Source organism: Mauremys mutica, chromosome 9, assembly GCF_020497125.1.
Source record: "Mauremys mutica isolate MM-2020 ecotype Southern chromosome 9, ASM2049712v1, whole genome shotgun sequence".
Classification (NCBI taxonomy): Eukaryota; Metazoa; Chordata; order Testudines; family Geoemydidae; genus Mauremys; species Mauremys mutica.
The window spans coordinates 84,019,532-84,045,645 of NC_059080.1; the positions used below are offsets into that span (position 1 = coordinate 84,019,532).

The window sequence follows — 26,114 nt, forward strand, 5'->3', positions numbered from 1 at the left end:
TACGCCCACCCCTACCGACCGCGCCCTCTGATTGGCTGTGGAGGCAGGGGCCGGCGGCGAATGGGAGAGAAGAACTCGGGGGGAGGGAGCTGAGTTGGGGGAGGGGAGGAGGAAGAGCGGTTGTGACGGGACAAGGCGCTCGATGTGGGGAGCGAGGGAGGCGGAGACCCGCAGGGGGAAGGCACCGAGGGCGAGAAGGGAGAGGGAGCGAGTGCTTCTGTCACAGCAGCTAGCGGGGGTTCCCACTAAGCCAGACAGCCATTTTGGGCCCCAGATTTTTAGAGGGGGGCGCGGGGTCCTCTCCTCCTCCTCCTCCAGCAGCTGCTTCTTCCGTTGTTGACACAACTAAAAGTCAACAACATCATCATCCTTCCCGCCCCACTCCGCTGCTGTGCGCGTACCTTGGGAGCTGCGGAGGCTTCTCCCTCTGTCTCTAGCCTGTGGGGCAAGAGACTGTGTGGCATCCGCTGCTGAGGGGGAGGAGGCAGATAAGCGGTTAGTAGCTGCTGGTTTTTATTATTTAACTGTTACAAAACTTTTCACTATGTTTTTTAAATAATCACAGGACAAAACTGTGTATTTTGCTTATTCTAGCCCTGCGTTCGTGCAGAAACCAGCACTGGGGCTCTCAGCTTTCACTGTTTCACTTATTTTTTCCCAACTCTGAGTCACTTCCTCTACTTCCATCCAACTCCCCTTTACCCTCCATCAAATTGGCACCTCCCTGTCTACCTCCTTCCGTCACAGTGGGATTAGTTTGAGACAGAAGTGAACAGTAGCTTCTTTGGAATCAGTGGATTCAATCTCTTAGCAGGTTTTCAGTGTGTGCAACCTTCAGTAGTGTGAAAAGTGAACTAAATTTTTGGCAAAAATGGAGCAGACCTGAATCCTTCAGTTTGGAACAGAAATTAGCTAAAAAGTCTCTGAGGTTAAGTCTACATTACAGATCAGAAATGGGATTCCCATTTCCCAAAGACACATTTGCATGTGAGCTATCATGCTAAAAGTAGCAGTGAAACCTTAGTGGAGTGGCACCGCAGGCTAGTCGCCCTGAATACAAATGCACCTGAATCCCATGGTTACATGCTCAGAGTGGCTGGCCTGTGCTGCCACTTCCCCAGTTATGCAACTAGTTTTAGAGTGGTAGGGTAGCTCCAATGAGAACTAGTGCAGGTATGTCTACTCAAAATGGGAATCAGACCTTAAGGTTGTAGTGCAGATATACAGAGTTATTCCCAAATAGGGCCTCTCTTCCTCAGGGTAGCAGGGAAGTAAATTGAGACAGACAGCAGGGAAGTAAATTGAGGGTAGCTTCTATAGCACACACTGCAGGTGTAAAGTGTGATTGAGCATGGACATACTTTATCTAGCAAAGCTAACACTAGCAGTTTAGACATAGTGGCATGGTTTTCATTACAGAGTATCAGCGCTGGGTATGTACGCTGGTTGCTATTTCATGCTGAAGCCTGTGCTGCTACTTCTACACTACTCTTGTTATCTGTGCTAGTTAGATTAAAGCTAGCATGGGTATGTCTGTGCTCAGGTTCACCTTTCGCCTGCAGTGTAGACATGTCCATGCTACAGAATTAACTAGAGTGATCTATCCTCAAGTTACTTCCCTTGTATCAGCCTATCATAAGTGAAGAGAGGCCACACTGGAGAATAAGAGTGGAGGGCTGGGGCTCTTGCTATAATATCCTCAGGGCTTAAATTCAGCCGGAGTTGTCAGGAGCAGAAGGTGAGCAGCAGTAGGCACAGAACTTCTGCATTAGCAAGGCCACATTCCTGAAGCTGCATGAGGAACTCTCTCCAGCCTTTCAACAGCAGGAAATGAGGAGGAGAGGGACCATACCAGTCCACAAGAAGGATGCTATTGTTCTCTGGAAGCTAGCTACCCAAGATCGTCAGATCTGTGTCTAATCCATTCAGTATTGACAAGTCAACTAGATTCTGTAGTGATGAATTTGTCAGACAATGATTACTTTGGTTCATCCACAGGTGGCGAAGGTGGGCAGTGCCCCTAAAAAAACCTGCAAGCTTTCAGTAAATGGGCTTCCTGAACTGGGGTGGGATCATCAATAGCACATGTGTTCATTATCTGCCTCTCCACTCCCATGGTTCACATGAGTATATAAACAGAAAAGTCTATTATTCATTCATTATGCAGGACATGATGGACCATAGAGGGAGGCTAATGGATACCTACGTTGGCTGCACTGGCACAGTATGCAAAAACAGGTTATTCTGGAGATGTGGTCTATTTGAATATGGACAAGCAAGTAGTTTGTGCCCAAGAAATAATGATACCAAGAGGGTGTCTGTCCCCCTCACCATTGCTATTTTGGAAGACTCAGCCTATCCTCTGCTTCCCTAGAACATGAAGGCCTACCCCTATTTGCAAACACCTGGGAAAAATAAGGTTTAACTAAATACCTAATAGGTGTTAGGATAGTCATGGAATGTGCCTTCAGTTTACTGAAAGCAAGATGGTATGTGCACAGAACTGTTTGGATAAAGTGTGTCTAATACAATTCCATTTAATAATATTCTCCATAAGAATAATGGAGATTGGTCATTAGCTGGTAAACCACCACCCCCTTAAAGTACAATATCCTCCATAACAATAATAGAAAATAGTGGCATGGATCTTTCCAGGCTGCAATAATAATTCCTCCACTGTGTCCATGCTGAACTGTTCTGCCACTTGGGTCTCATCTTCAAAATAGGTCCTGTTACTGCAGGCTAAGCTTGGACTCGCTAGGTGCAAAAGCTGGCTCCTATTGCTTCAGTTTGCTGTTCTCTGACTCTATACACTTCCTGTTGTCCATCCAAAGCGCAACCCTGCCTAGATCTCTAAAAACATCCAGTATGAAATCAGGGTCTGTATTTGGGGTCCTGCTAATTATGTGATCCATCTTGGTATAGTATGAGTACATTCTTGGGAAATTACTGTACTGGGATTTATGGTACTTGATCTTCTGGTAGAGCATCTTAATTCCTCTAATTTTTCTCAAAGTGCTGAGGTTCTATTCACTGGAGTCCCTGTTCGGTTAGCCAGTTTGAATTATCATGGCATTTCAGTTCTTGCTCCCAAAATCATGGTCCCTACTAACATTGCACCACAAATCCACCAGTACCTTGGTGTTGGCTTCTAGCTAGCCGGTATTATACAGAAGCAATGTTTTCTTGGAGGTGGGGGCTGTTCTCAAAAAAACAGAGCTCTGGGCCCGAGATGGAGGAGTACAATTACCGGTACTGGAAACCACATACCAATGTAAGAAATGAATGCTGAGTAGCCCTATATGCAGAGGTAGGTGACTTCTGGTCAGGAAACAGGTAATATATAGATGGCAAGAAAAGTCCACAGGGTGTGGGGCCTGCAGATACTGGGGGAAGGCAATGGAGGATTGGTGACCTGGATTGGTGAACTTTATGGCCTGAGGGCCACATCTGGTAAGGAAATTGTAAGGCGGGTCTTGAATGCCTGGTGATGGAGGGGGACTTTATAGAGTGTAGCATGGGGGGGCTCTATAAGGGATGTTAATGAGGTGGAGGAAAGGGGGGCTCATGGGGTGTGGCATGGAGGGGCGGTACCAGGGACTCCTAGGGGCCCTGCTGGCAGTGACACCAAGGCAGCCATATCAGGCACTGCCATGGGTGGAGGCAGCCTAGCCGGGATGGGTGCAGCCTCTGGGCAACTTTGAGGCTCTTGAGGGTGTGGCCATAGGAGATCAGGAGGGGATTGGGTGCGCTGCTGGGTGTGTGTGTGTGTGTCGGGGGGGGGGGCTGTCATGTAGGGGTGCGATTCCAATCCCAGAAACAGCATGGTGAAGTTGCGCCTGTGCAGTTTGGCTCTGCATGCCAGAAGATGGTGCTCATCAACATAGGCGGCAGGTTTGTATAATTTTTGGTGGGGCCCAAAATGGTGGTGCCCCCCCGCTCCCACCCTGTAAGCCGATATAAAATGAAGCTACAACGCGTCAGCGCCACAAGATTACAAGGGTCAATTAAAAGTGGAAAGTCAGAAGCAGCACTTGCCTACTTCAATATACAGTATTATATTTTGTTGCACCTGTTGTGATGAAGTGGGAATGTTCTTAATATTTTCTCTGAATACTGTGTGGGTGCCTCAGTTTCCCCTGCAAGATGCCAACTGAAGGTGTTGGGGACAAAGAGATCAGGTGGCCTCCTTGTCCGGAAGAGACACAGAGGCCAGAGGAGGGAGTGTCAGTTTGGAGCTGGCTGGGGAAATGGGGAGAGACCCAGAACTTGGTTCTGGGCTCCCCACCCCGCAAGATGGACCTGACAGAGGAGTTCTGTTTTCTGTACCAACAAGCTCTGTTTAAACTGTGTTCCCATCATCTAATAAACCTTCTGTTTTACAGTCTGGCTGAGAGTCACATCTGACTGCGGAGTTGGGGTGCAGGGACCTCTGGCTGCCCCAGGACCCCGCCTGGGTGGACTCACTGTGGAAAGTGCATGGTGTGGAAGGGCTGAATGCTCTGAGGTCAGACCCAGGAAGGTGTAAGCTTCTTGCCCTGGAGACAGTCTGCTCAGAGAGGAGGCTCCCCCAGAGTCCTGACTGGCTTTGAAGGAGTGGTTCCAGAGCATCCCAGCATCCCCTTCCACCCCATGCACTTCCCAGAAGTCCGCACAGGCACTAACACTCCCTCCTCTGGCCTTTGTCAAGAAGGCTAACAGCATTTTGGGCTGTATAAGTAGGGGCATTGCCAGCAGATCGAGGGACATTATCATTCTCCTCTATTCAACATTGGTGAGGCCTCATCTAGAGTACTACGTGCAGTTTTGGGCCCCACATTGCAAGAAGGATGTGGAAAAATTGGAAAATCCAGTGGAGGGCAACAAAAATGATTAGGGGGCTGGAGCACATGACTTCTGAGGAGAGGCTGAGGGAACTGGGATGGTTTAGTCTGCAGAAGAGAAGAATGAGGGAGGATTTGATAGCTGCTTTCAACTACCTGATAGGGGGTTACAAAGAGGATGGATCTAGACTATTCTCAGTGGTAGCAGAGGACAGAACAAGGAGTAATGGTCTCAAGTTGCAGTGGGGGAGGTTTAGGTTGGATATTAAGAAAAAACTTTTTCACTAGGAGGGTGGTGAAACACTGGAATGGGTTACCTAGGGAGGTGGTGGAATCTCCTTCCTTAGAGGTTTTTAAGGCCCGGCTTGACAAAGCCCTGGCTGGGATGATTTAGTTGGGAATTGGTCCTGCTTGAGCATGAGGTTGGACTAGATGACCTCCTGAGGCCCCTTCCAACCCTGATATTCTATGATACTCTAAACTGACCACCAAATTTAAGTTGTGTGTTTTTCCCGTCAGGTGAGGACTCTGGGGCAGGGCTGGGGATAAGGAACTTGGGGTGCAGACAGGCTGCCCCAGGGCTAGGGCCAAAGAGGACTCCCCTCCACCCTCCCTGGCAGCAGCAAGCTCCAGGGGAGGGACCCCTCCTCTCCCCCGCAGTTCACTGCACATGCTCCTAGGTCCCTCTCAGGTCCAGAAAGCCCACTCGCCTCCCCTATGGTGGGTACCGAGGGGGGAGGTTGCCATCACGTGTGGCCTCCCCTGCTGCCACCCCTCACCATAGCCTCACTGGGGATGGGGCTGCCCCTTGCCCAGCATGGTGCAGGAGTGGGGACTGCAGGGTGGTAGCTGGGGAGGGGCAGAGTATCACAAAATTCACCTAAGCCCCAGCTGCACAGGTCTAGGAAGCTCCCCTCCCCAGTGGTGTAGCCAGGTTCTAACATCAGGGGGAGCGAACACGTAAAAAAAAATGCCAGCCAACATATCCAATTACTAATCAGGTAGTTCTATAACAGGCTATAACAGGCTGCCCTGGACCCCATCACCCCCTGAAGCACAAGGTAGGGGTAGGCACCACCATGTTGTGCAACAAACACTTGACAAAATTACTGGACTTAGTGATGGACAATGCGGGCAGGTGAGTATTATGTCATTCAATCATTCAACCCATAAAATTGCACACATTTTGCCTCAGTGAAATTAAATATCCAGAGAATTACTGGGCCTGTGATGATGATGATGACCAGGGCTTGCTCACCTGTGGCTCCCCCTCCCTGTGCTGTGGAGGCACAGCCAGGCAGGTCTGCATCTGCAGGCAGGCACCCTGCGTCATGTGCAGCTCCCGTGGGCCCTGATAGCCACTAGACTGGGAGCCTCCCGGCCAATGGAATGGGCTGGGCTGGGGGGCGGAAGGCAAAGGGGGAGATTGTAGGGAGCTTTGGAGGAGGGGAGGCAGTGGGGGAGGGGAGTGGGCTGGCACAAAGGGGAGGGCTCTCTGGAGAGGAGTGACAGGGGCACAGGGGTCATTGGGAGTCTCTCGAGGGGGCAGAGGGTTGTGTGGGTCTCTGTGGGGCAGGGGGCTGTGATGGGCGGAGCCAGCTGCAACCTGGGTCTGCTCTGCGGGGGGTGTTGCTATAGTCCCCTCAGGAAGCCCCCCACCCCCCATCCTGTGTATTTTATACCAGCCCCGGGGTGCCCATTGCTGCTCCTTTGCCCGCCCACGGCTCCATCTGTCTGTCCCCACAACCCCCCAGCTGTGTCTGTTTGTCCCCACCAACGCCCCCCCCGCTGTGTCTTTGTGTCTGTCTGTCCCGTCCCCCCCCCCGCTGTGTGTGTCTGTCCCACAACCCCCTGGCTGTGTCCTTGTGTCTCTGTCCCACAACCCTCAGCTGTGTCTGTCTGGTTGCCCCCACCACCCCCGGCTGTGTGTGTCTGTCCCACAACCCCCCAGCTGTGTCTGTTTGTCCCCACCAACGCCCCCCCCGCTGTGTCTTTGTGTCTGTCTGTCCCCCCCCGCTGTGTGTGTCTGTCCCACAACCCCCTGGCTGTGTCCTTGTGTCTCTGTCCCACAACCCTCAGCTGTGTCTGTCTGGCTGCCCCCACCACCCCCGGCTGTGTGTGTCTGTCCCACAACCCCCCAGCTGTGTCTGTTTGTCCCCACCAATGCCCCCCCCGGCTGTGTCTTTGTGTCTGTCTGTTCTCCCCCCCCCCGCTGTGTGTGTCTGTCCCACAACCCCCTGGCTGTGTCCTTGTGTCTCTGTCCCACAACCCTCAGCTGTGTCTGGCTGGCTGCCCCCACCACCCCCGGCTGTGTGTGTCTGTCCCACAACCCCCCAGCTGTGTCTGTTTGTCCCCACCAACGCCCCCCCCCCGGCTGTGTCTTTGTGTCTGTCTGTCCCCACCACCCCCGGCTGTGTGTGTCTGTGCCACAAGCCCCCTGGCTGTGTCTGGCTGTCCCCCCGCTGTGTGTGTCTGTCCCACAACCCCCTGGCTGTGTCCTTGTGTCTGTCTGTCCCACAACCCGCCGGCTGTGTCTGGCTGGCTGCCCCCGGCTGGCTGCCCCCACCACCCCCGGCTGTGTCTGTCTGTCCCACAACCCCCCAGCTGTGTCTGTTTGTCCCCACCAACGCCCCCCCCGGCTGTGTCTTTGTGTCTGTCTGTCCCCACCACCCCCGGCTGTGTGTGTCTGTGCCACAACCCCCCTGGCTGTGTCTGGCTGTCTCCCCCCCCCCCGCTGTGTGTGTCTGTCCCACAACCCCCTGGCTGTGTCCTTGTGTCTGTCTGTCCCACCACCCCCCGGCTATGTCTGTCTGTCCCCGCCCCCCCGCTGTGTGTGTCTGTCCCACAACCCCCTGGCTGTGTCTGTCTGTCCGCCCCCACCACCCCCGGCTGTGTCTGTCTGTCCCCCCCGCTGTGTGTGTCTGTCCCACAACCCCCTGGCTGTGTCCTTGTGTCTGTCTGTCCCACAACCCCCGGCTGTGTCTGTCTGTCCCCCGCTGTGTGTGTCTGTCCCACAACCCCCCAGCTGTGTCTGTTTGTCCCCACCAAACCCCCCTCCCCGGCTGTGTCTGTGTCTGGCTGCCCCCACAGCTCACCGGCTGAGTCTGTCTGACAGAGACAGACCCTGTTGCTCTGCCCAGGGCTCAGACGCTGCCTGTGGCTCGCTCCCCCTCCCTGCTGTGGAGGCGCGGCCAGGCAGCTCCGGCACCGCCCCCGGCAGCTCGCATTGGCTGGGGTTCCCGGCCAATGGGCTGTGAGCACAGTTGCTGCTGAGGGCTCTCCCGGGAGCTGCCGCTGCCGTGAGAGCGCTCGGCATTGCAACGGGGGGACCCCAAAAGCACAGGGCCTGGGGCCCAGACATTGCTGGAGCTGGGCCCACCTTCTGGATTATTGGTGGGTCCTGGGCTCCACGGGCCCATAGAACTCGCCGCCTATGCTCATCAAGGGAATTGTGAGTCAGGCTCGGGAGCGCCAGGTGAGCAGGGCAAGCCAAGCCATGCTCCCCGGTAGGAGCTCAAGGGATGGATAAAAACATCTGACAGACCGGAAGCGGCCAGCGGGCCATAGTTTGCCCACCCGAGTTAGAAGCTGTTGAGGGAAGTTCATTTGAGGTCTGCCCTATTCACTAAGTCACACCAGCCAACTCAAGTTACTAGTGCTAGCAGACTCAAGTGATGGTTTTTGTATCAGGAGTCCAGGACAGATTTGAAATTTGATTCTCTGTTCACTAGGGAGATAATGTTGAGTAGTGGTGGGCAACCTGTGGCCTGCAGGAACATGATGGTCACCGCTTCCTGCAGCTCCCATGGATTGGGAACAGTGCACCGTGGCCCCTGGGAGCTGCAGCTGGTCGTGCAAATGTAAACAAAATGTCTGGCGGCCACCAGCGGATTACCCTGATGGGCCACAGGTTGTCCATCACTGATGTAGAGAGTACAGCACTGGGATGATGGGCTCATAAGAACCTGTGTTGTTAACTAGATACGTGTTTGCATTTTGTATGGGTTGGAGCTTTTTCAAAGTAAGTGGTATTTATTCCTACGTACTAATAGTTGTACTAATCACGTTTAACAGTCACAAATGTGTGGATGATGAGTGCTGCTGAATCACACTTAAAGGAGATGTTTTCTTTTCACAACTATTAACAGATTAGAGAGAAAATATTTGTATTTAGTTTCCATTATTTATGCAGGTGTTTACTACAGGAATGGCCTAGAAAAAAAATAGGACAATGATTGTAAAACCACAAGAAAAGGGCAGATCTCAGAGCTTATTTTTTAAAAGCGATTAAATTTCAAACTGATGTTTTCCATTTTGAGTTAGAGAAACAAGAGATTCCATCAGTGTTTTCAGTTCTAGCTCATTTTTGCAATGTTTCTGCTGAAAACAATCATAAGCTGAACAATTAGAATGTGGCTGCATCATTGGAATAGGAAAAGGTCAATGAGTAACAGTGCTTTTTCTTTCTTTGCTAGTGTGGAAAGTTCCTCCTTTGTTTTTGCTGAAGCTTCTGCTGCTGCGTTTCTTGTACGAAGCCCGCTGTTCATACACAGAACAGGTTAAGTCTCTGAAAGAAGTCTCTCTCAGTTTGTTTTAATTTTCAGACAGATTTTAAAGCCTCCTATTGTGATTAAGGATTGTGTTGCATGTTTCAATGGTACACTTAAAATTCCTCACACTCTTCCCCTCTTTCACGTTGTCCTAGCTTAAAATGTCGTAATCACACACATTGACATGATGGAAAGAAGATTGCACTGGCAACTATATTCAGGGACTTAAGACACTCAGATGTGCAATTATTGCCCACTGTGTACCAGGAGAAATCAACAAATCAAAAGTGTGACTAAAGGCCATGGTAGCAAAAGACTGAAGACTTCAATCATACTCCCTTGATAATGTAGTTAGTATATTTAAAGTTCCAGTGTTTCAGAGTTATTGTGCACTGAAAAGGCCAACATCTGAAAATTTTAGAGAGTGAAAAACAAAATTTATGGAAGAAGCTTTACAATCTTAACCATAATATCTATCTGTACAAATACTACAAAACATGGAAGAGTTACCACTATAACACCAAGGCAATAGTCTCATAACTTAAAGGGAAGGCACTTAAAAGCACATTATTATAAGTACCGGTAGCTCTGTATAAGTGCTTCCCAGTCACTCCCCTTGTGCACCTGGGAGATCTGGGAAGCAGTGTGCAGAATATTTATTGGAGTTGTGCAGCTCCAAAAAGCCTTCAATATGGACCAGTGTCTTAAAAGCGCAATTGAGCCCCTTGACTGGCAGAATGCAATTATCTTTATTGAATTTTATTTATTGAAATTGAAAATATTGGGGTTTAGCTCACATTTTACAGACAACATCCTGAGATTAAATGATCACAAATGGTCAGGCCCTTGACTGATGGGGGTGGAAGGGGAAAAAGCAAAATTATATGGTCTAAGACCCAATGGGAGCCTGAGGAAAGAACACCTTGCTCCCTCCTTACTCTCTCCTGCTGCTGTACTGCCCTTTTCATTTCTCATCCAAACACATGAGAGCTGAACCCCTCTCTTCCAATTTTCACCACCACAATTAAGCTCTGACCTAGGATCAAATAACCTGTGGGTGTGAGAAGAAGGGTAGGGGGGGAAAATAAGCCAATATCTGTACCAACCCCAATGTAGATGCATTAGCCCCACATCTACCCCTCAACCAGTACCAATAACCTATAATAGCCCTACAGAAAGTCTTCCCACTCCACTGCCTTGCAGCACCCAAAACTCTCCCACTGTTGCTTCCTATGACCTTAATCCCACATTATTTTGCAACAAACTGAGATATGGAGGACTGTGCAATAATTTTTCCATCATTTTGTGACTTGCAGTTTGAAAATTGAGAACCACAGATCTAGTGTTCCCTGGAGGATTCCCATTCAATCCAGACCTGTCCTGAACTTTCAAAGCTTCTAAAATTGTCGGATCTAGCATAACATTCTTATGGGTGTATTTTTTCCCCCATGAATCACATTCTTAGCTCCCACTAAATTGTGTGTTCATAGAAAGGAGCTTGTCCTTCAATAGTCTTTGATGTGTCTTTCTGGTCTGTTATCATTTGGAGAATAATTCACAGAGGACATAGTCATGCTTATTGTAACTCCACTGACTTCAATTGAGACATCAGGAATGAAGCAGGTCTATTATGTTTAACTGCAGTCTAATTTATCTAGCTGTCAGAGATACCATGGTAATTGTATTTATTTCTTCATGAGGGCACTATGGAGAGTATTTGCAATAGTGTTAAAGAGTAGCACAAGTAGCCATTCCACGTATGATAACCATAACTAAAGCAAGGAACTTAAAAGATCACTATCAGTGATTTCTTCAAGCAGTTTCTCACTCTTCCTCACCATTAAACTTCATGTTACCCTCAGGTCAGCACTGCTGATAGCCAAATACTTAGAAGAAATTATGGATTTGAAGGATTGACAGCAGACTCCCTTTTAAATTGTTGGTTTCCTGGCATTATGCCATCTTCCAAAAAAGTCCAGAGACTCAGGTACTTTTAGTTTCTCCAAAAAGGGTGTACTTGGATGGAAGTATTTCCAGCATAACAAAATATGTACATTACACAAGTTTAATAGGTATGATATATTCTGAGATGATATATGTGATGTGTATAAAACTATGGCTTTAATATATTTGCCCTTCTCTCAGAGTGGAGTTCTAAATGCAAATGCCCAGAGACATGGAACTAGAGCCTAGTCTATATTCCATCCATTGTTGCATTGCTCAAACAGCAAACAGGGGACTGTGAGCTGGTTTAAACAGTCTTTAGGTGGCATGAGGTCATTGGACATAGCTCTACACTACTCACTTATGAAGTGGCCTGCCTGGTCCTTGATGTAAGTTAAACCACCCTCAAGGTTACTCCAACTTATGCCCTGCTTCCCATGCCCCTCCCCCCTCCCCCCAATGGGTCCCAGGAATCATCAGAAGCTGTAGAGTAGTGCAATACAGTTCACTGTACTCTGGCCACACCCCAACACCTCCCTACCTCCATCCATCCCTGAGGACTCGGAGTGAGGCCAATGTAGAGCCCTTCCACCAGCACATACACTGCCTCAGAGGGCCTGCTCCTGCACAGGAGATATTCTCAGGAAACAGTTTCTGCCCACTTTAAGGCACCTTTACACTGCAAGAATGGTGTAGAGGGACCTTAGTGTATCTGAGAATCAGGCCCCAATATTTTTTAAATGTTAGATTATGTACAAATACTTTCTTTAGCTGATAAATTCCCATTATAAAAATGTGTACTTTTTATTTCCAGGCAATATATTAAGTTTGCAAATGGGTTCTTGTTCATCATTTTATAGATTTTGCACTGTAACTTAACTTAATGGTTGATTAGCAAGATGTTGATGTCTTAAAACCCTCTTTCAGATAAGCCCATAAAGTGATCTAACTCCCTCTAACTTTCAGCAGGTGCTCATGTTTATGGTATTTTTTCCAAATGCGCATTGATGTAAAATGATTTACTGAAAATGGATTTTCAGATCCAGTAAACCTAGCCCTCATTTTATAAAAAATAAATAAAAAATTACATTTTAAACTGAGAAGATAAAAATTATCTGCAAAAATACTCATTAATCCTGGGGTTTATATGCCATTTCAGACTTGAAATGGAACACCTAGAATTAAAAAAGTGGATTGTGGGTAGGATATCTTATGATCTTTCATCTGGTATATTATAATATACCAGATGAAAGATATAGCTATATAGGTAGATATACACACAGAGATTTGTTTTAATTTTACACCGAGTGTCCGAGCCTTGGAACCCAACTAGTCTTGCTGACACTGGCCATATCAAATATCTAAAGTTGGTATCAAAACACAAAAACCAATAAATATATTAAATTGAGTTATGTACAGTATAACAAGGTGCAATATTTAAAAGATTCCCATGATCATTTTCTAAGAAGAAAATGTATTTACTAGGACAGCCCCACAACAAGCTATAAGCTTTATTAAGTGGCCCCACTGTAATACCCAAAAAATTCAGTGTGCAACCTTATCTTTCCCCACTCTTCTCCCACCCCCCAGTACCCCTCCTCCCCTCGCTCTGCCATGGCAAGCAGGCGAGTTTGGAAACATCAATGATATATTTCTATGAAGCGTTAGTGAAGTGTGAGTGGAGGTTTGCTGTTAGATGGAAGGATGGGGGAGTCTGCAACGTGCTCATGTCAGGACTGATGAGCCAGTGGAGATATGATTCCAAGGCAAGTCAGCACAGAACTCTCAACACAGTGAAGCTCAAATTCTCAAATTCAAGCTTTGGTTCTCCCCTCCTAGGGTCATATAGTAATAGATCATGTAGAAATAGATCATGACGAGTGCAAAAAAAAAAAAGTCAAACTAACATTTCCTTGGTGGTGTAATAACAACAGAGTTGGCTTCAGTGGAGTTAATCTGGATTCACATGTATGCAACTAAGATCACAGTTTATATGGTTAAACCTAGAGAAAACAAAAGCAAAAAAGCCACCTTGATTTCTATCCACAGAATACCAGGGTGTCCCTTTTTAATCACACCTGCCCTCCAATGTTTATGTGTTGGAACTGTCATGGTTCTGCTGTATCATTGAGCTACTCCAACCTCCAGGATTTCACTATTAAGGGTGGGGTTTGCTTTAAGACAAGCCTCTTCATCCTCTTCTGCAGTTTTATTTTCCCCTGTACCGTTTGAACCAGATTCTCACTTTTGCTTATTTAAAAATGAAAATGTTCCCACAAAGCAGGTGGTCATCTTTCCTGGGCTATTTGCTGTTGATGTTGCCTCGCTGGCCAATGCTAAGCCACTGGTTTAGATTTTCTCTGCTAGTTGTCAGCTTGTTTTCAAATAAAAGGCTGTGCACTCTGAGCATCTGCTCCCGCCACAGCAGCAAAGTCTCCATGTGAGCTCCTGCCAGAGCCCCCACATCCATCCTTACTGAGGTCTGTATACTTGAAGGAAGCAACATGATGGAATATGCATTGAAGATGCAGACCATCCCATTTGAGCTAGAAATGCATTTTAATTTTTTTTGCACCTTAGAGAAGTTTTCTGCTCTGAGCCCCAAACCCTCTGATCCTCCAAATTTAATTTTTAAAAGAGAATTTTAATCTTCTAGAACAAAAATTGACATTTAAACTGATGTTTAAAATTTGAATTCCATATTCTTACATAAAGTTACCAGACCAAATTAATCCTTGATGTAATTTAGCTGTGGATGATGGGGATACAATGGAGATGATTTGATCCTTGGTCTCTAATGTTAATTAAAATAGTTTCAAAGTAAATTACCTTTGTCAAGTGTCCTTCATCACATGCCTGTCTTCTTTCCCCTAACTGCCCCAAGCACAGATGTCTCTGCTGCTCCATGGTGGGTAACAGGTAGGAGTCTGGGGTGGATTCTGATAAATAACCTTTATTTAAAAGAGAGCATAGCTCAAGTAAACTGTAGTAGCAGTTACTGCTGGTTATGAGTAGAACTAATATTCAGGGTTCCTTCCTGAGGTACAGCTCACAGACCTAATGCAGTATTACCAACCTCAAGAAATCAAAAATCAAATGAGATTGGGGCCAAAAATCATGAGGTTTTTTTAAAAATAAAAATAATGTTTTTAGTCTGTTTTTTTATTTTAATTCTCCTCTACTTCTCTGCCAGAGTAGTTGGGAGAATTTCAGGTTGAAAAAAGAAAAAACCCAAAACAACCTTTAATGCACACAAAAATGCATGCCTTTCTGTGGCTGCTCAGATGGAGACTCCACTCTACCATCCCCTCACCCCTAAGATAGGGGAACTGCCATCCCTATGCTCTTACTGTGTTGACCCTTTCCCCTCCTAGTTTATTTCCTTTGATAACAGAAGGGGTGGATAGTAAATAATTTGAGAACCACTGACCTAATATATCATGATTCACACTCATACATGGAAATTATATTACCTTTTAGAGTTGATAAGATATAGATATACATATTAAAGAACTTTAAACTTATAGCAATCATTTTATATCAGGGGTTCTCAAACTTCATTGCTGGCGATCTACCAAAAGATTAGACCAAAAATTAGACAACTGCTAAATAGAGTGCCTACGAAAAGATCCTGGGCATTGGATGGAAAGACTTAATTACCAACAAAGATCCAAGAAATGACCATCCAGCAGCTTGCCTCCACTAGAATCAAAAGTAAGTACAATACATACAGTCAAACCATGTTTATCAGATCTTCCCTTACCCATCTCTCTGCAAACCCCAGAAGCTGGTGATCTCTCCTTCGGCCACTAGATGGCACTGCAGCATCTCATTTTCCCATTCTCAGGTTTATCTCTAGTATCTGATCTGGCAATTAGACTGGATAAATGGAGTTCTACTGTATTTGGGGCCTGTACTCTGGATGCCAACAGAGAGATATTACCATATAAAGTCATCAAGTGGAAGCCAACTGGTGTGAGGAAACAAAGGCACCCAAAAGAAACCTTAAGAACCCCCCTTTGTTGGGAGAGATTGATCTCAACACCATACAACAGATGGAAGCAACAGCAAATTACAGAGAAGAATGGAAGATACTAATGTTGGTGCACATTACAGAAATTGATTCAGGAAGGATGTGAAAACCCAAATCAAAACAAACCCCACCTCTTGATCATTTTTGCTTGTCTCTTATACTGATTAAACAGCTTGAGCCAGATTCTCATTTTTTTATCATTTTACTGACCTTATTTTCTAACCTTACATGCCTCTGCTATTGCTACCACTGCTTGGGCAGGGAAGGGATTTTTGTTTCCACTTAATGGCAGGAGCAGTAGGGAGAATTTCCTCTTTTTAAATAACTGCCTTTTATCAGTAAGAATGGTGTTCAAAAGTCACTTTCCAGCAGCTCAGCTCTGCAAATTAATAAGCTACATGAAATTGAAAAATTATTGGATAAATCCTAAAATATCCACAGCCTCAGGGGATTTAATGCCTTTCCACTTATAGTGTTGAAACTATGTTGTACTAGCCACTGGAGTCACTGAAAGATGTTCTTGAACATTGCTTCAATACATACTCAAGATACTGATAAAGCCAAAGGTCTATTGATGTCACTGCATCAGTTTAGTTTTGTTGCTGAAACCAGGCTTCCCTCCCAACTCCCTCCCTTCATATTGAGTCCCTAAGGATTTTGTTTTCCAAGATTTCTCTTCTTTTTGTATCCCTGAACTCGTGGCCAACATTTTTCTATCAACAATGCACTAGATTGAAAAGGGAAACTGTCTATTAATACCACTCCATAATTAGCTATAAAGTAATGCAAGGTACTCCCTCGCTTACTGCATATAACATTCCCCAAAGTCTGCCTTCACAGGGAGTAAAACACTGTATGCCAGATCCTCAGATGGCATAATGGAGTCGCACTACTTTGACTTCTATGGAGCATTGCTGATTTACACCAGCGGAGGATCTAGTCCTCTGATTGGAAACCAAACCCATATCTCCCACATCACTGTGCAGATTGAGGTCTACCATGAAGTCCTGTTCTAATACATTACCATGCTTTCTAAGTTTTGGGGTTGTTTTTTGGTTGTTTTTTTTTTAAAAGAGTATTGGGTTGAATTCTGATCTCATGGACACTGGCTTAATGCTATCACCCCATTTAACTTCATTGGAGTTGTTCCCGATTTACACTGGTGTAAGAGAAATCACAACTGGAGTATTACGTCCCCACTGGGGTTTGCACTGATCATTGACTATGCCATGATGCAAGTAACTGTAGAAGGCAAATGAGGAATTTTATGGACAAATTATAAAGTACAGTTGGATGAACTTGTTTTTGCTGGTAACATTGTCCTGCTTAGTTCAACGCATCATTTAATGGAATTGGTTTGTTTATCAACAAAGAGCCATATATTTTGTCTTCTATCAATGTCCTAAAAGAAATCACAGTAGACAGAGAAACACTAATAGTAAGTCATTTTACCTATTTAGGGAGCTGTGCATTGGTTATGACATGCTAGATGTCAAGTGAAGAATATCAAAAGCAGCAAACAACTTGTGTAAACTTGAAAAGATTTTAAAAAGTAGCATGATGATTGGCACTGAAACAAAAATATGATTTTTTAACATGGCATCATGTCTATCCTTTATGGAGAAGAGTAATGGAAATCTACAGCGGAAATTTATAAGATCAGCTCATTCCAAAGTAATGCCTGTGGAAGATGTTCAAAGTATTACATCTTTTAGGAACTGCCAGGCCCCTTTGACTTCTTTTCTTCCTAATTGGTCTTTCCATGGGACTTTGCCTACTATTTCTCTGAGTTGTTTGAAATCTGCCTTTCTGAAGTCCAGTGTCCTTGTTTTGCTGTTATTTTGTTTTGATAGGTGCTGAGTGCTCTCATCTCCCACTGACTTTAAAAGGAGCTGAAGATGCTCATCATCAGAACAATGTTGCCAAGTCTGTGGAATGCCTGCTGCAGTATTTTTTGAGAAGTCATGGGTTGTGGTATTTTGGGCTAGTTTGCTTATAGGCTGTTACATTTTGGGCTGCCTCAGCTGTGTCCCCCAGCTACCCTGGAGCCGCAGAGCCTGGGAGCTCAGTGCCCCACAGGCCCAGCCACAGACTGAGGGGGTAAGAGCGGCTCCTGGTTGCATCCCACCATGCGTATGATGGGAGGGGGCTGGCACACAGGGAGCCCATTCCCCTGTTGGAGACTCCAGGACTGAGTCTCCCTGCCCTGGTCAGTGGGTGGCAGAAAGGGAGGCCTCCCAGGAGCTTTGCTCCCTCTGCCCCCCACAACTTGTGGGTACTCAGCCATTGCCTCTCTGCACCCCAGCTGCCAAGGTGCTGTGAGCACAGAGTAGGCTGTGGCCGAGCTGGGGAGCAGCAGCCCCTTGCCCCCTGCACACATGACACCTCCCTGTTTCAGTGCTGGAGTCATGGCCTTGCTCAAAGAGCTCTTTCCAGCACAGCTACTCAGTGGATTCATGAGAGGGTAATGGGCTCAGTCTCTTGCCGAGGCCTCCACTGAAGCTGCTTTATCCAGACACCCCCTAGCAGCGCATGGAGCGGTAGAACTCTTACTAAGGTTTTGTGGTCAGCATGGGCACATCAATGCTGAGATCCTGCAGCGTGCTGAGCACAGTGTGACTGCTGCATGCATGTGCAGCTCCAGTGCAATCTGCCGGGCTCTGCAGGGGTTCAGTAGGCTGCCTGTGTACAGCAAAGTGCTTTCATCCAGACCACATCACACAATCCATTGTCTACAGCCAAGCCCTAAGATACAACCGCATTTGCTTCAATCCCTCAGACAGAGACTAACACCTACAGGATCTCTGTCAAGTGTTCTTAAAACTACAATACCCACCTGGGGAAGTGAAAAAACAGACTGATAGAGCCAGAAGGGTACCCAGAAGTCACCCACTACAGGACAGGCCCAATGAAGAAAGCAAAAACACTACTAGCCATCACCTACAGCCCCCAACTAAAACCTCTCCAGCGCATCAAGGATCTACAACCTATCCTGAAGGATAATCCTCACCTCTCACAGACCTTAGGAGACAGGCCAGTCCTCGCTTATGGACAGCCCCACCAAGCTGAAGCAGATACTCACCAGCAACTACACCACACAACAGAAACACTAACTCAGGAACCAATCCCTGCAACAAACCCCGTTGCCAACTCTATCCGCATATCTATTCAAGGGACCTAACCATCACAGGACCTAACTGTGATGGTTAGGACCTAACACCTAACAGGACCTAACACCTTCAGGGGCTTGTTCACCTACACATCTACCAAGGTAATATATGCAATCATGTGCCAGCAATGCCCCTCTGCCATGTACATTGGCCAAACAGGACAGTTTCTATGCAAAAGAATAAATGGATGCAAATCAGACATCAAGAATTGTAACATTCAAAAACCAGTAGGAGAGCACTTCATTCTCCCTGGACACTCAACAACAACAACAAAAACCCTTCAAAAACAGACTTCAAGAAGAAACTACAAAACTGGAATTAATTTGAAAGCTTGACACCATCAAATTAGGCTTGAATAAAGAATACGAGTGGCTGGGTCACTACAAAAAATAATCTTCCCTCTGTTGATACTCTCAGCTTTTTGTCAACTGTTGGGAATGGACTACATCCACCATGACTGAATTGGCCTCATTAGCACTGACCTCCCACTTGGTAAGGCAACTCATCTTTTCATGTGCTGTATAATTTATACCTGCCTACTTTTTTTCACTCCATGCATCTGATGAAGTGGGTAATAGCCCACGAAAGCTTATGCCCAAATAAATTTGTTATTCTCTAAGGTCCCACAAGGACTCCTCATTGTTTTTGCGGATACAGACTAACATGGATACTCCTCTGAAGCAAAGTGCTGGACTCTCATCCAGTTCCCCCTCTTGGTCTCCTCCTCTTTGCCTTTAACTTCCCTACCCTTGAGCTCACTAAACCCTCTCTTCCACTCCCCACTAATCTAAGAACTGATCACAGAGCCCTTTAAGGGACACAACTAACATGGTGTTCACCGTAGGCTCCCAAAAGAGCAATATTAAAGTGTGCATTTATTACTTTCCTTCTCTAGGGCTACTTTACTGCCCATTATTATTTCAGTGGGGAAGGTAGAAGTTGCTTGTTTCATTCAATAATAGAAGTGAGGGGTGTGTATTGAAGAGTAGAGAATGGGGAAGAGAGACTCTGTTTTTTTGTGATGGTGGTCAAAGAGCTCCAGGCTCTGGCTGGTTGGGTGAGGTAGTTCTAGTTTAGTGTGTGTGGTATTCCTGCTCCTGCCAGGCCTCAGCCTGCTGCAAACACACTTCTTGTTTTGGAATCAGAGTCAGATGGAGATTAGGCCTTAAAGGAAGGAAAAAGCAGAAGTGGAGAAGGGTCTGATATTGAAACCCAGTGTTACTATTACTGACAAAGGGAAATGTTTATATAGAATGACATGCCAGTGAAGACTCCTGGTTTTTGGATGGGTCTTTGGAAGCAAGAATTGATGTCACCAGGGGAATGACTAACTGTTAGCAAATAACTACATTAAGTTAGGCCTAAATTATGTGATACATGCTGAATAGGACATCTATACTTTTTCTAAAGGAGAGCTCCACTGCTTTCAAGTTACTTTTAGGGCAACTTCTGGAGTTGTAAAAATGCACATATTTGAAGCAGTCTTTATTCAAATAGAAAATCAAGAAAGTTAAGTGAAGTTTGTTTTAATGTCTCAAATCTCTATGGGAAACATTTCTTTAACGCTGGAGCAACTTCATTATTGGTATGGTATTATTGGTATTGACATGAGAGCAGAACATAAAGGAATACATACTTAAGTAGGATGGGATAAATTCAGTCTGACCCATTTTTATTTTCCTTCCCCCTACCCCTTAGCAAAGGGTTTGTGTTTTTAAGTCAAGTCAAATACCCAAAAATGACAATTTATGAAAAACACAGTTGTTTCAAGTATGTTTAGTTCTATTTCTCCTTTTTAATATTTTTTGAAGCTTTATTTTTAATTTACAAATGTTTGATCACAACATGATCTTCATCTTCATAGATAGCAAATTGAGTCTTCCATCTCCAGCTTAAGTGCACTGCTTTAGCTTATTAAAATCTCTACTTTTTCTAGAGTGATAGGGTTACGGTCTGTTAAACAGATTTGATTTTTAAAGAGTGAATATCATTTGTACTATGAATTTAATGAAAGCTCTCATTTGTTATTTGATGTACAGACCAATGAGTTAAGGAAACTTTGTTTCAATAAACAGAGTGGGCTACTTTTGAGCTAGTTTATGTGCCTTTGGACTAATTAATGCAGTAGAAATCTAGTAACCCTACTGTACATCATTTGAGCCCATCTCTAGATTAAGCTATAGTTTTTCCCTCTTGCTTACTGATTCTGCACTGAAGCTAGAGTACTGAAAGCGTCACACACAATAGCACATTTCTCTGGCAATAGAGTACATTGTCATACACATCAGATTATGATTTCACTACAGCCTCAAGCTGAGGCAGAAAAAATTTGGAAGGGAAAAAATGCTTATTTGTGCACAAATTTCAGTAACACTCTAAACTACAGGAAAAATAATTTCTACTTTGCATAAGTGTTCTTTCTTTCAAATTTGTCCTAATGTGGAAGTCCCTTTTAAAGTTACAGGCAATCACAAAGTCTAGCACAAGTGTTAGGGATTTATAGAAGCTCTTTCATCTGATAAAATATGAACTATTACCCTTTTCTTAAGAACATAAGAATGGCTATACTGGGTCAGACCAAAGGTCCATCTAGCCCAGTATCCTGTCTTCCGACAGCGGCCAATGCCAGGTGCCCCAGAGGGAATGAACAGAACAGGTAATCAAGTGATCCATCACCTGTCGCCCATTCCTGGCTTCTGACAAATAGAGACTAGGGATACCATCCCTGCCCATCCTGTCTAATAGCCATTGATACACCTATCCTCCATGAATTTATCTAGCTCTTTTTTGAACCCTGTTATAGTCTTGGCCTTCACAACAACCTTTGGCAAGGAGTTCCACAGGTTGACTGTGCATTGTGTTTAGAAATACTTCCTTTTGTTTGTTTTAAACATGCTGCCTATTAATTTCATTTGGTGACCACTAGTTCTTGTGTTATGAGAAGGCGTAAACAACAGTGATCTACTTTCTCCACACCTGTCATGATTTTATAGACCTCTATCATATCCCCCCTTAGTCAGCTCTTTTCCAAGCTGAAAAGTCCCAATGTTATTACTCTCTCCTCATATGGCAGCTGTTCCAAACCCCTAATCATTTTTGTTTCTCTTTTCTGACTTCCCATGCAACTTTTTTGAGGTGACCACATCTGCACGCCCTATTCAAGATGTGGGCATATCATGGATTTATAGAGAGGCAATATAATATTTTCTGTCCTATTATCTGTCCCTTATGACAGAACTGGTCATTTGACATAGGGTTGACCGCTCTCAGTCACTCCATTACAGCTCCTGGAAGAGGGGTATTCCAGGAGCACAGTTGGGATAGGATAGACATGTGGGAATCAAGAGGGTGTTGCAAAGTCAGGTGGCATGTTTTGGAAACAGAGGGAGTGTGGCTAGAGTGCACTGCAATCTGTCTGGTGGTTTCCAAGATGCTGGAGCCACAGCAGTAGAGCAAGTTAGAGTAGCCTCATGGGCTGATCTAACATCTGCCCCAGAATTTGGGAGGTGTCAAGGTGATATAAAAGCAACTTTGCCCAATTTCCTTTGCATTCTGGCTTGATGAGAACACAATCGAAGTTCTCAAATACACCAGTTTTACACAGGTATAACTTCACTGACTTGAGGTTACTAATTTAAAATTTTATGAGATCAGAATCACACACAATAATCAAATTCAGCAGAGCCATGAAAAGTTATGCTACTAAAAAAAGTATACTTTTGCTCACCACTGAAGTCACTGGAACTATTTGCAGAGTAAAGTACTATTCATTATGAGTCAGGGTGATAGAATCAGACTCAGAGTGACTAACATTTAAAATGAGAAAACTACCAGTGTAACTAACAATGAAGTGTTCCGTAAGCCAAATTCTACCTTGCATATGTGTGTACAATTCCCATTAATTTAAGTGGGAGCCTCAGGCACATTCACCCATTGTTTTTTATTCCTGGCCCATTATTCAAATTAATCTACCCTTGATACGAGAATTCTCACTCCAGTTTGAATAATGTGAAAGGATTCTCCTGAGAAATAAACACAGTACTTAGTTCTTTCAGTATGTATTCATAATACAGTAAATCAACCCAGAAGATATTTATCTATAACCTTAGGCTATGTCTACACTACAGACCGTACAGCGGTAGCTGTAAGGTCTCCCATGTAGCCACTGTATGCTGATGGGATAGAGCTCTCCTGTCAGTATACTTAAACTACCCCTAATGAGCTGCGGTGGATATGACAGCGGGAGAGCATCTCCCACTGACATAGCACTGTCCACACTGGCATTGGTGGTGAAACTTATGTCGGTCAGGGGGGTGTTTTTTCACACCCCGACCAACAAAAGTTTTGCTGACAAAAGTGCAAGGGTAGATAAAGCTTTAGTCAGTGTTCTTGTGTGGTGTGATATATATTTGAATATCCCAAAAGATTTTAATGGGATTTTATTAAAATATGTACAAAAGATCTCTCTGCCCTCCTGGTTAGTAGCGTTCAGTCAGAGTAGAAAAAACCAAAGGTTCAGCAGGTCCCACCTACCAGGGATTCACTGAGAACACAGGACCAACCACACAGAAGAACAAAATAGAAACTTTTGGAAACGTTATAGGGCAGATTATCTGGTGTTAGTATAGGGAGTTGTAAATTACACCTCCCTGTACCAACAAAGCCCCCTTGAGGAGAATTCACCCCAAGAGGGCACACTTACCTTCCCTGGAATTTCTGTTGGATTATGAATAGAAGCCCCATGAACAAAAGCTGGCAGACAACCAAGAGGAAAGTTAATGCAGCCAAAAGCTGTATTAATATAGTGTGGACTGGAACCTCCTCTGCACTGAGGACCCTTTTTGAATGGTGAGAGACCATGTGCAAGTATTGGTAAGGGAATCCTTGACAGTGCAGCTTCAAACAGAACCACATACAGGGAAAGCTGCAGGAGGCTGAGAGGTGGTGCAGAGATACAGGACTTCTCAGTGAATTCCTGATATTTGGAGGCTGCTGGACCTGCGTCTTCCTTCACATGGAATAAACCATTGTTCATCCTTCCCCACCCCTCCCAAAAATTAGAAGAAATTCTACAAGAAAAGTCAATTTCCTGGCCCATCTGTGATTACTTCCACACGGGGAAATGATCTGGCCTCTAGTTTGTACTTAATTCTGACTCAGACTAAAGTCCTAAAGAAACTAATGGGAGTTCTGCCTGAGTAGGGCCTGATTATAGCTGACCAAGAATTTGGTCCTACAACTGTCTTCAGTTACTCTGGCATTTTGTGGCCTTGTCTATGCAAAAGAAATTTTGTAAAAGTTTCACAGTGTTAACAGAATATTAGCTCCACAGGTGGAAACAAAGTTGGGAGCCTTACTATAGACAGGTTCTCAGTTCCCACTGACATTTTAGGCACAGCTTAAAAAGGTGGCACAGCAGCTGGCAGCCTATCCACACTGGCCCCTCTCCCAGCATTGGTCATGCTGGTGAAGCTGAACTGGGAGTGGCAACAAAAGGAAATTTTTGCAAAAATTGTCTACAGGGCTTGTGAAACGATAGAATGGTTGTGTTGCTACAAGCGAAGTTCTTTGTACCTTTATAGTTCAATCAGGAAGAACTGGTTGGAAAAAACCTATTGATGACTTAGGTTTCACAATACTTGTCAAAAGAACTTTTTAAAATGTCACTTTCAGGTCACGGTCACATGTATACTGTGTCCAATTACAATACAACCCTGTCTTTCTAAAGATAATATGTACCAACCAAACTAGTGACTGATTCCAAATTCAACATATAATAAAACAAAACACAAAGCACAGCAAATCTTCACATTACCATACAAAATTACAATAAAATAAACAGATCTAAAAAAATTAGTTTCTATTTGTTTCTCATTTGAGTGATCTCAGCACAAGCAAAATGTACTTATCAGAACATGAATATACAGAGTAAAGATTAAAGGTAAACTATAAAGCAGGAAACAAAACAAAGTGCCCTTTTTTGCCTCTATCCTGAATAGTGAAGCCAAAGAGTTTTTGGTTTTCTGCATGTTTTCTCCATTAGACATTTTTTAAAAAGTCTTGACTTCCCTGTTGTTGGTGGCAATGATACTCACAAAGGCAGTTGTTCATTTGTCAGATTCAAATGCGGCATTTCTATATTTAGGGCGAGAACTTCTCAGCTGTAGATGTTTAAAACAGTGGGCCTGGGGTGGAGTATACTATCTCTTGAGCACCTTAAATGTCAGTCAGGTAAAGTGAGATAGCCAGGACCTCATGTCATAGGCTTGTTCGCACTTTAATGGCCTGTCTAAACAGAACATTTAGCTTAATTATAAACAGACTAATTTTAGAGAGGAACTTTTGGTTAAGGTATCTCAAGTATGTCATTCAAAAACTGAAACAAGTGTACACTTTTTGAAAAGTTATACTTAAAGGTCATATAGAAAGTCTCTGACAGAACCAGGACTAGAATCCAGAACTCTAAAGTCTGGATCAACCAGAACAAAAAACAAACAAAATCCTCCCACCTGTAATGATAACTGACTAGAGCATTAGCAGGTAGAATTGGTTGGGAATTTTCCATTGGAAAATTATTTCAATGGAAAATTCACTTTCTACATCACCATAATTTTGACTTTTTCATCAGGAAAATTTAAATATTTCATTTTAGTTTTCTAGACAGAAAATCCAAAATATGAAATATTTCATTTCAGATCAGTTTAACCTGAATCATAATATTTCATTTTATGAACTGACCCAAAACCTTTCATTTTCAATCAGTTCAACAAAACATTTCTTTATCATGGCACATTACCTTATGGAAGTTGTAGTTTGGGCCAATGTCTTCTATATGGGTTATATATATGGACTACATCTCCCATTAGGCAATATAGATTTCCATCTGACTGAGCTCTCCAGCTGGGCCACTAAGTAGTTCAGATCTCCTTCTGGGGTTTACATTGTACAATTGTAGACCACTTGCCCAGTGGGCTACAGGGGTGGGAAGTGGGGGAAGACTTAGGCCCACCCGCTACTCCAGGTCCCCATCCAAGGACCCTAAGAATTGCAGCCACACACCTCCACATCCATGTAACAAAACTGCTTTCAGTTCCCTGGGCCATATCCTCACAGGCCCAGCCTTCACTAAAGCTTCACCCCTACCTCAGGGGTCTTTTATGTTAGGCCTAACAGCCAGCCAGCCAGGAGCTCTTCCTTGCTCCCCTGGTCCCTGCCAGCACTGAGCTGTCTATGCTGCAATTCCCTTCATCCAGCCAGGGACCTCCTTTGGCTCCAGCAAGAAACTGACTGTTGCTAGTGCTGCAGCTCCTTTTTATAAGGCCATACTGGGCACTGATTGGCTGCTCCCTACAGCATTTGATTGGCTGCTTCCCTTGCAGCCTCCCCTCCTGATTGGCTGCTTCCCACACATCCTCTCTAGGTTGCTTGGAGAACTTAGCTCCCGTATTCTTTTCCTGGGATGGGTGTATCAGGATCTTGAGGCTTCCAGAAGGGGGCCTCTGGGCCTAGTCTATCCTGCCACACAGACAATCGTTATCTTGGACTATTTCAAACTAGGGTGACCAGATGTCCTGATTTTATAGGGACAGTCCCT

The 26,114-nt window shown here is 44.9% G+C and overlaps 1 protein-coding gene and 1 long non-coding RNA gene across 9 annotated transcripts in view; one reads left to right on the forward strand and one right to left on the reverse strand.

Moving 5' to 3' along the window:
- Window positions 1–26,114, reverse strand: part of KPNA4 (karyopherin subunit alpha 4) — a 103,364-nt gene that overhangs the window by 58,339 nt on the left and 18,911 nt on the right. For 4 of the 8 annotated variants that reach the window (XM_045030498.1, XM_045030500.1, XM_045030504.1 and 1 more), the window contains one exon: window positions 14,147–14,268. The exons of 1 other annotated variant lie outside the window; for it this stretch is intronic. In XM_045030498.1, coding sequence (XP_044886433.1) covers window positions 14,147–14,224 — 78 coding nt within the window. In that variant the 5' untranslated portion in view covers window positions 14,225–14,268. Of the gene's footprint in view, window positions 1–10,311; window positions 10,425–14,146; window positions 14,269–25,579; window positions 25,768–26,114 lie in introns of those variants that run through there. 3 more of the 8 variants (XM_045030505.1, XM_045030501.1, XM_045030499.1) reach the window with 3 other exon arrangements.
- Window positions 123–15,535, forward strand: LOC123377506. Its single transcript, XR_006582232.1, has 4 exons — window positions 123–495; window positions 9,299–9,381; window positions 14,862–15,031; window positions 15,165–15,535. It is a non-coding gene; the product is annotated as an uncharacterized LOC123377506 (long non-coding RNA).